Consider the following 9,672-nt stretch of genomic DNA (forward strand, 5'->3'; position numbering starts at 1 on the left):
AGCTTGTGTGTGGCCGCAGCAGGCAGGGTGTGGGTCAGGCCTCCGGTACGGCCCCTGTCCCAACCCTGACCCTGTACCCTGTGCACTGGCCAGACCTTTCCCAGGATCCTAAGGGGAGAGGCTCCGTGGGCCGGGCACCACTGAGCCCAGACCCCTCCCTCTTTGTCACCTGGGCCGAGCAGAGCGGGGGTCCTATGTCTGGGCAGTGACACCCACTGATGCTGGCCACTACTGTGGGCCCATTCATTCACCTGTCCGTCTGTCCATCCATCCAGTCAGCTACCCTGCCCACAATATCCCTCCCTTCCTGGCTATGCTGAGGTGGGGTCAGGATGCGGCAGGCAGCCACCCCAAGGAACTCTCAGTCTCTTAGATATCTCCAAACAGGCCAGGGGACAGAGGAGCTGAGAGCTGGGTTCAGCTCAGTTTGGCCTGGTCAGGGCCGGGCCCATGGGTGCCCAGCTACAGGTGGCACTCAGTGAATACAGGTTTCCGCCCTCACGCAGCCGGCATACAGCTGGCCCCAGCCACCTACATGCCACCGTTCTGTGTGTTCATCTGTCCATCCCTGTATCTGGACATCCACTCAGCAGCTGTCACCTGTGTATACACCCATCCACCTACCATCCATCCATCAATCAATCCATCTATCCATCATCCTTCCAACCATCCATTAACCATCCATCCAAATCCATCCATCCACCATCCACCAATCCACCATCCATCCATCCATCATCAATCCATCTATTCATCATCCATCCACCCATCCATTAACCATCCATCCATTAAGCATCCATCCAAATCATTCATCCACCCATCCACCATCCATCCATCATCCATCCAACCATTAACCATCCATCCAAATTCATCCATCCACCATCTACTATCCACCATCCACCATCCACCCATCTATCCATCCAGTGCCCACCCCAGTGCTGGAAGGAGAGCCAGCTCCATGCCCCTGTCTGGCACCTCCCCTCCAGCAGGGGTCTGTGGGCCAGAAGCTGGGGCCAGGGGTTTCCTCTGGTCTGTTAACAGCCAAAGGCCCCAGGCCCCCAGAGGAGCTGGGCCCCGGCAGACCCCTAGGAGCTGGGCACCAGCTGCCCACTTCCTGGGACTCACCCATTTCACCTGCACGGTTTTCCCAGGAAAACCACAGGAAGACCTCGGAGGCTGTCCTGCCTCAGGGACCCCTCTCCTGAGGACCTGGGCCACCTGGCCAGCCCCCTCCTCTCTTTGCTCTCCGCTTCCTGCCCAGCATCCATGCCTCTGCACCCCCGCTGGGGGCTTAGAGGTAGCCTCTGGGTCTAGAGGAGGGACTCCGGGGAGGTCCAGGGGCTGGAGCTGAGCCTGGAAGGAAGGGACGGAGGGGAGCTGGCTGGCTAACCCCTGCCACTTAGACCTCAGGGAGTCACCGGATCCCGTTCTCCTGTTACAGACCCAGAGCCAGGCAGCCATGAGGGGGGACAGGATACCCAGAGCTTTGTCTCGATTCTCAGCCTGGCTGGCGGTGGGGGAGCCCCATCCCTGCTTGCCACCCCCTGAACGGTGCTCAGCCAGGACCCACTAGCTGAGGCCCCGGGCACAGCCCAGATGTGGGGCTTCCGGGGTGGGGTGGAGCTCTTGCAGAGAAGGAGCTGGTAGTTAGACCCCAATGCCATGGCCTTGAACTCAGGGCCATTGGGGCTGAATGTCTGGGCCTGTTGCTCAGTGCTGTCCACTCACTGAGCTGGAAGAGGAGAGATAGCTGGGGTGGGAGCAAAGGGGCAGAGGGCAGAAGGCAGAAGTGTAGAGGGCAGAGATGCAAAGGGCAGAGGACTAGAGCACAGAGGGCAGAGGGGCAGAGGGCCAGAGGTGCAGAGGGCAGAGGTACAGAGGGCAGAGAGGCAGAGGGCAGAGGGGCAGAGGATGAGGATTGTGGAGCATCACACAGCCCAGAAAGTGGTGGAGGAGGCAGGCTGGGAGTCAGGTCTCCATCCTAAAGGCCTGGGGCTGGGGGTTGGGGGGGGGTGCTAGGTTCCCCAGCTGAGTGTGCCTCTCTCCTGCACTGCCCACCCCCCAGCTTCTAGGAGGCTCCGGTGGAGCTGAACGGGAGGTGTTTATGGCTGGTGGTGGCACCTTGGGAGACTTGTCACTTGGGCACGCCTGCACCATCTGCTGGGGCAGATGCCTGCTTGAAGTGGTGCTAATTGCCCCGGGTGCGAGCAGGAAGGGGCGTGGGAACCTCCTCCCCCCACGCGCCCCAGCAGAGGGTACCCGCCGGACAAACGGCTCAGCCCGGCAGGACACCGGATGCCTGTGTCACTGGGCCCCTCGGGGTTGGGGGGGGCAGGGCAGGGCCGGCCTTCCTGGTTGCTCCCGGGACCCCCAGGGCCCTTCCCGCCCAGCCCTCAGGTCTGAGCCCAGGCGGCGACAGCTGCCCCTGGAGGCTGTGCGCCTCGGACCCTGAGCCCCCCAGGACCCAAGAGGGTCACTCCCGGCCACCCAGACCCCCGCCCTCGCCTGGGAAGCCGGCCTTCCCACCCCCTGGTCCTTCTGCGGCCGGCGGGGTGTCCGGGGCGGGGCTGCACGCGCACGGGGACCTGGACTTCTGCACCCGACGGCCCTTCCCAGACCCCCGCGGCGACCCCACGTGGGCGCTGCACGGACTGGACGGTCTGCGCCCCCGCAGCCAGTGAGTGAGCTGAGGCGGGGCCTCGGGTGTGACCCTCCCCACCTAGTCCTGGGGTGGGCCGGGCCCCGAGCCTTGGAGAGCGGAGGGGTGGAACCCCGGGGTGCCCCGCCCCGCCCCGGGATGGGGCCAAGGTCCCCGGAGCCTAGACCAGAGGAGGGGTGGGGCCCATGGGTGCCCCGCCCCGGGGTGGAGACAATGGCCCAAGAGTCTAGGCCAGAGCAGGGGTGGGGCCCCGGGGTGCTCCGCCCCGGGGTGAGCCGGGCCCCGGGCTAGCCTTGCAGAGGGGTGGGGCCCATGGGTGTCCCCGCCCCGGGGTGGGGCCGCCCGCAGCCAGTGGACGGACGGGGCGGGGCGGGGCGGGCGGCCGTTTAAGGGGCGCGGCGCGGGGCGCGGTGGCCGCACGATGCTGCAACGCTGTGGCCGCCGGCTGCTGCTGGGCCTGGGGGGCGCGCTGCTCGCCTGCCTGCTGGTGCTCACAGCCGACCCGCCCCCCGCGCCCCCCGAGCGCGCCCGCCGCGCCCTGCGCAGCCTGCAGCCCCGGCCCGGCGACGGCGGCCTGTCCGGATACTTTGGGCTGCTGGCCCGCGCCCGCCGCGACGCCCCCCGCGCCCCCCGCGCCCCGCAGCCCCCCGCGGAGCAGCTGGGGCCCCGCGACGTCTTCATCGCCGTCAAGACTACCAGGAAGTTCCACCGCGCGCGCCTTGACCTGCTGCTGGACACCTGGGTGTCCCGGCACCCTGAGATGGTGAGCCACCCCCAGCGCGGCTGGAGCCCCGGGGTGCTGTCCCCCCCAGGCTGGAGCCCCAGGGTGCTGTCCCCCCAGGCTGGGGCCTTAGGGTGCCTCCCCCCATGGAATCCCGGGGTGCTGTCCCCCGCTACTGGCAGAGCCCCACCCTCAGGGGTACGGTTTATCAGGCTCGAACCCTGAGGTACCATCTGCCCGGCTGGAACCCTGGGTGCAGTTGGGGGTACTCCTGCCTGCCAAGACACTGGGGTGCAGTGCGGGGAGGGTGTCCCCCACTTTGGAAGTGTACCCCAGGCCATCCCCAGGGGCGAGTGTGTGTTAGAGGGAAGTGTAGTTAAGACCCCACCACCACCACCACCACAAGAGGGGGGCAGGGGACACAATGACCCAGTTGGCAGCCTGCAGGGGTTGGGGAGAGACTGGGCTCTCTCCCATTCAGGCCATGCCCCATGCCCCAGCACACCACTGAGCCACACTCCCGCCCGCCTGCAGGTCGCTGCAGGTCGCTGGACGGTGGGCTGGGCTGGGCGGGTAAGACTGGAGGTTGGGAGCTGGGCTGGGGGTTCTGGGGCCGGTGTGGGGGGGTGTCTGGGGGCAGGGTGGGGGTCCTGGTGGGATGGGCTCCTCAGGAAGACCCTGCAGCTTTTAAACCCCGGGAAAACACCGTTTGGGGGGCGGAGCTGGCTGGCAGGGTCCCATCTGGTGCGGGTGGGGAGGGGGCTGGCCCCTGGGAACACGGCGTCCTTTCCCAGGGCGGGGGGCTCCGGGGGCGCGGGGGAGGCCGGGCCGTTTTGTTAGTCTGCGCGGCCCTTGGACAAGGTAACAAAGCCCCTTTCTCCGCTGAGAGAGGCAGCGGGCCCTGCTCCATGGGAACCGCCGGCCGCCGCGGGGCACTCAGGTTGCCTGGCGGTGAGCCCCCACCCCCAGCCCTGACTGACAGCATGTGGTGGTGCCCCCACCCCACTCTGCTTCCCTGCACTGTGACCTCTAGCAACACTCAGCCACCTCTGAGACCACTCAGCCGGGACCCTGGGCTCCCTCCAGACTGCAAGACAGGGTCCACTCTGACCCACCATCTCTTCTCCACAAAGGGGAGAAGACCCCAAGAGCATGGGGTCACCTGGAGGCCGGGGGCAGGGGAGGATCAGGGCACTCCGTGCTTCCTTCTGCCCCGACCGACCACCCCACTCAGGAGGGGCCACTGCCCCCCCCATCCCGCCCAGTGTCGAAACTGAGTAGAGGGTCCTTTCCCAGCTCCGTGCAGGGTAGCCCAGGTCGCTGGAGGTCAGGGTGGCCGTGGGGCAGACCCAGAGAGGTCCTGCCCACCAGAGTGGGCATCTGTCCCACGTGAAGCAGGAAGAGGACTTCCTGGAGGAGGTTCCTGGACTTAGAGCAAGGCAGGGTGGTCTGGGCACTGTCAAAGAAGCTTCCAGCAGCTGCAGGGATGGGTGGGGGTGTGCTGGGGGGCAGTGTCTGGAGGCCAGCAGGAAGAGGAGTTGGGCTCTGCCCCCCTCCACTGCCAACGCCTTGGCCACAATGGGGGGGGGGCGCCTGGCATCCTGTGTTTCTCTGAATCTCAGCCACAGGAACAATGCCGCTTCCTGTGAGGGCCCCCACCCGCTGCCCGCCTCTTCCTTCTCCCGCTGGTGGTGGTCGGGGCATCTGGGGAGGACACTCCAGACCCAGAGGAGCCCCAGCTCCACACCAGGCCACCCCAGCCTCAGTTTCCCCTGCGGTGCTGGACAGGCTGTGCACACTTAGCCCTTGACCCAGCCTGCTCAGGGGTGTGGGGGCCACTGAGGCAGACCGGGTGGGTGCATCTGGCCCTTGCTCCCCAGACAGCTCTTTTTTTTTTTTTTTGGCGGGGGGTGGGCAGGAGGCCCAGCAGCCCCAGCCCCACCTTCACAGCGGTTGCAAAGGCAGAGCTGGAATCTTGTAGCCTGCGGCTGGGTTTTTGGGGCTTGAGCTCCCTCACTGAAGAGACTTTTTTAATCCGGAGCCGGAGGGCGGGCGGGCAGGCGGGTGTCTGCCGGGGCCGGCTCTCCTCCCACGGCATTCCTGGCCGCTGCTGGGTGCGAGTCTGTGCGTGCGGCCGCACTGTGGAGACAGCCAGGGGCCCAGAGCTCGCACCCCCCCCGGGCTTTGTCCCGTCTCTGGCACTCAGCCCACACAGTGGCCGGGCCCTGTGGGCAGGGGGGCTCTGATCTCCGGGGTGGAGGGGGTCTCGGGGCCCCTTCCCGCTGTGCCATCCCGGGGTGCTCCCAGGCACGCGCCCGGGGAGGGCTGTCTCGGGAAGCCACATTCCAGCCGTGTGCCGACCGGCCCGGGCGTGCCTGCCACCCCACCCCGCCCCTTGGCCCCAGTTTCCGAGGCTGCCCGGGGGGTGCCCCTGGTGAGGCTGGCTTCCCGCATGGCTGTCGCCCCCCCCCCTCAGGTCTCTGGGACCCAGGCAGAAGGTGCTGCTGCTCAGCCAGGCCGGCTGTGTGGATGTGGTCGAGTTAAGGGGTGGGGTGGGGGTGTGGACAGGGACAATGGCAGGTGACTCATCTCCCTCCGGCCCTTTGTGGACGGGCCCTTGGCAACTGCCCAGCAAGGCCTTTGTCCCCCAGTGGGATGTTTCCTTAATGGCCCCCTCACAGCCACATCAACAGGGTGTGTGCTGCCAGGTGTGTGAGACGACGGTTACCTGGTGGGCGGGGCCCCACCTGGCTCGAGCCTGCCAGGGTGGCCTTGGACCCAGCTATGGGGAGTTGTAGGCAGGGTCAGGGCCCAGCTTTTGTGAGGGTCTTTCAGGACTGGGGGGGCCCCGGGTAGGGTTGGTGCGGGCCACTCAAGCTCCCCTCTCTCCACAGACCTTCATTTTCACCGACGGCGAGGATGAAGCCCTGACCCGGCACAGGGGTGAGTCCCAGCCCCAAGGAGGGTCCCCGGAATGCCCACAGCACCCCCGCCCCTACCAGGAGGGCCAGGTGTGAGCACTGAGACCCCTGGTTCTCATGTAGACGAGGCTCTGGCAGGTGGCAGGGGAAGTAACCGCTGAGGGCTGAGGGTCAGGGATGGGGCAGCTCCATGAGGCTGGGAGAACCTGCGCCCCCCCCCCCCCCCCCCGCTGTGTCCTCACCACCACCTCCCCCCCCCCCCAGGCCACATCATCAACACCAACTGCTCAGCTGCCCACAGTCGCCAGGCACTGTCTTGCAAGATGGCGGTGGAATACGACCATTTCCTGGCATCAGGGAGGAAGTGAGTGCCTGCCTGGGTTGGGGGGGATGTACTCCTGGGGCCCCTGACGCCCACCACCCACCTGCCTCCCCACTGCCCACACGCAGGTGGTTCTGCCACGTGGATGATGACAACTACGTGAATGTGGCCGCCCTGCTGGCGCTGCTGGGCCGCTTCCCGCACACTGGGGACATCTACCTGGGCAAGCCCAGCCTGGACCGGCCCATCCAGGCCACCGAGCGTGTGGGTGACAGCCAGGTGGGTGCCAGCTGGACATAGGGGTGGGGGTGGGGGTCCAGCTGGCCAGGTGCCTGGCCTCACCTGCTGTGCCCCCCCACAGCGTCCTGTCCACTTCTGGTTTGCCACGGGTGGAGCTGGCTTCTGCATCAGCCGTGGGTTGGCACTGAAGATGAGCCCCTGGGCCAGGTGAGTCAGGAGTGGGCCTGAGGGATGGGGGGGCAGGTGAGCTATGGGGTCTGGGAGGGAGCCTTGGGGCCTGGTGAGCTGAAGAAAAGGCTAGGGGGCTGGGGAGGTGTGGGGGACTGGAAGTGGGGGGTCGGGGGACTGGGAGGGGGTTGTGGGGCGGTGAGCCAGAGGTCCTGGAGGCCTGGTGAGCTGAGGAAGGGGCCCAGTGACCCGGGAAGTGCTGGGGGGTGCTGTGGGGACCAATCTGGGCCTGCAGCTGCAGGGAGCCCTCAGCTGGACAGAGGGGGGCTGCTGGGGGAACCCACGTGCCCCCTCCCCTGGGTCCACCTCCCCTGACCCTGCCCCCCCTCCCCCAGTGGCGGTCACTTCATGAGCACGGCCGAGCGGATCCGCCTGCCAGACGACTGCACAGTGGGTTACATCGTGGAGGCCTTGCTGGGCGTGGGCCTCACCCGCTGCGGGCTCTTCCACTCCCACCTGGAGAACCTGCAGCAGGTGCCCCCCTCCATGCTGCGTGAGCAGGTACGTCCTGCGCCCCAGGGCTGAGGGGGGAGGGACGGTGGCACCCCCATAGCCTTCCTGTCTGCTGTGATGGAGGGGGGTGGTCCCACGGCTCCTTCCGACCCCAGGGGTCCCCCTGCCATCCCCGTCACAGCCACATCCCTCCTCACAGGTGACACTGAGCTATGGCACCTTTGAGAACAAACGCAACACTGTGAATATTAAGGGGCCCTTCCCAGTGGAGGCTGACCCATCCAGGTGAGGCATGGCCCCAGAGCCAGGGGGCGCCCCCACTCTGGGACAGGTCGGGATGGCAGCTGCACGGGTGTGGTTGGGAGGATAGACCAGACGGATGCTCTCTCTGCCCACAGGTTTCTCTCCATCCATTGCCACCTGTACCCAGACACGCCCTGGTGTCCCCGTGCCGCCTCCACCTTCTAGCTGCCACGGCCAGCCAGCTGAGATCCCGTTCCCAGGCGCCCCTGGTATCCAAAGGGCCTGAGGACACCCGTCCAGCCCCTGAATTCGAGGCTTCCGGGGCCTAGCCCCTCCCCAGAGCTGCTTCTCCAGCGGAGGAGTGGACTGCAAAGCAGTTCTGCTCAGCCAAGGAGCCGCGAGGACCCTACCTGGATCTGGCGGCGGTCTTGGGTCTTGGGTGCTCAGGTGTCACCGGGCCCTGAAGTCCCCAGTGGCTGGGGGTGCACCCCCGCCCTCCTGGGGGTGTTGCCTTTGTCCCCCCGCAGTGGGGGGCAGAGTTGAGTGTCCTCTCCACTGGGAGAGGTGTCGCCCACAGTGGGTGTGTCTGTAGATATTTCGACAGTATTTTTTTTACTGTACTTGGTGTTGGAAGGGGGTGGGTGAGAGGTAGGGTGTTTGTTGTCTCTTATTTTTGTTGGCGGTGCAGACAAGGGGGTTCTTTTTGCCTTTCTGTAGATCAGAAAGAACAGAGGCTAAGGGGTGGGGGGTCAGCTTGCTCTGGGAGCTGGGTGGAGGCAGAAGATCCGTGTGTCTCTGTGTCCTGGCCTAGGGCTCTGTCCCCACCTCCCGAGACCCTTTTCCCCCTAGGTGGCAACTACCCACCTGGCCCTGCCACCTGGTCCTGCCCTGCCACCTGGCCCACTGGCTATGTTGTCTTCTTCTGCAAAGACTTAACTGAGGGGGAGAAAAAAAAGGGAAAAGTTCTCAGGGAATTCAAGTGTGGTTGCTATGGTGACGTCTTTGCTGTGAATAAAGATGTTTGGGGCATGCCCACCAGGGGTCTTGGTCTTGACTGGGCCTTGTGCTAGGAGTAAGGAAGGGGAGGCATATATTACCTGGCACAGGCCCCAGTTCAAGCCCTCTCGCTAGATGGGAGCTCCATGCATGGCTGAGCAGGGCTGGGGTGCCCTACCTCTGGAAAACAAAAGGGGAGTGGGGTCAATGCAGAATGGTTCTGGAAAGAGGTCCTCATTGCCTGAGGCTCCGGAATCCCAGGTTCAGTCCCCTGCACCACCATTAGCCAGAGCTGCGCAGGACTCTGGTAAAAAAAAATAAGGGGGGGGACGATAATAATGACCACAACAGTGGTAAAAAAAAGTGGTGACACACCTGGTTGAGTGTACACTCTGCAGTGCACAAGGACCCAGGGTCAAGCCCCCCAGTCCCCATCTGCAGGGGGGAAGCTTTACGAGTGGTGAAGCAGAGCTGCACGTCTCTCTGTCTCTCTCCCTATCTCCCCCTCCCCTCTCAATTTCTGTCTCTGCGGGGCCATGAGCTGCCCCCAGACTCCAGGCTGCCCCCCCAGACTCCAGGCTGCCCCCCAGACTCCAGGCTGTTCCCTACCCCCAGACTCCAGGCTGCCCCCAGACTCCAGGCTGCCCCCCAGACTCCAGGCTGTCCCCAGACTCCAGGCTGCCCCCCCAGACTCCAGGCTGCCCCCCAGACTCCAGGCTGCCCCCAGACTCCAGGCTGCCCCCCAGACTCCAGGCTGTCCCCAGACTCCAGGCTGTTTCCTCCCCCCAGACTCCAAGCTGCCCCCCAGACTCCAGACTACCCCCCCAGACTCCAGACTACCCCCCAGACTCCAGGCTGCCCCCCAGACTCTAGGCTGTTCCCTCCCCCCAGA

General features: G+C 65.6%; 1 protein-coding gene across 1 annotated transcript; it reads left to right on the top strand.

Annotated features, from left to right (window-relative positions):
• Nucleotides 1–3,000: 3,000 nt before the first annotated feature.
• LFNG (LFNG O-fucosylpeptide 3-beta-N-acetylglucosaminyltransferase) lies at nucleotides 3,001–8,826 on the top strand. Its single transcript, XM_060173222.1, has 8 exons — nucleotides 3,001–3,419; nucleotides 6,272–6,320; nucleotides 6,563–6,662; nucleotides 6,749–6,899; nucleotides 6,982–7,067; nucleotides 7,424–7,589; nucleotides 7,741–7,826; nucleotides 7,940–8,826. Exons 1-8 carry the CDS (start codon nucleotides 3,078–3,080, stop codon nucleotides 8,007–8,009), a joined length of 1,050 nt encoding a protein of 349 aa, XP_060029205.1. The 5' UTR covers nucleotides 3,001–3,077; the 3' UTR covers nucleotides 8,010–8,826.
• Nucleotides 8,827–9,672: the final 846 nt, after the last annotated feature.

Source organism: Erinaceus europaeus, chromosome 15 (genome assembly GCF_950295315.1).
Source record: "Erinaceus europaeus chromosome 15, mEriEur2.1, whole genome shotgun sequence".
Lineage (NCBI taxonomy): Eukaryota > Metazoa > Chordata > Mammalia > Eulipotyphla > Erinaceidae > Erinaceus > Erinaceus europaeus.

Excerpts from the sequence above, each read along its gene's own strand:
- LFNG (XM_060173222.1), top strand. The coding sequence starts at position 3,078 with ATGCTGCAACGCTGTGGCCGCCGGCTGCTGCTGGGCCTGGGGGGCGCG. Across the intron at positions 6,321-6,562 it reads AGCCCTGACCCGGCACAGGG|GCCACATCATCAACACCAAC; the intron begins GTGAGTCCCAGC and ends CCCCCCCCCCAG. Across the intron at positions 6,900-6,981 it reads AGCGTGTGGGTGACAGCCAG|CGTCCTGTCCACTTCTGGTT; the intron begins GTGGGTGCCAGC and ends GCCCCCCCACAG.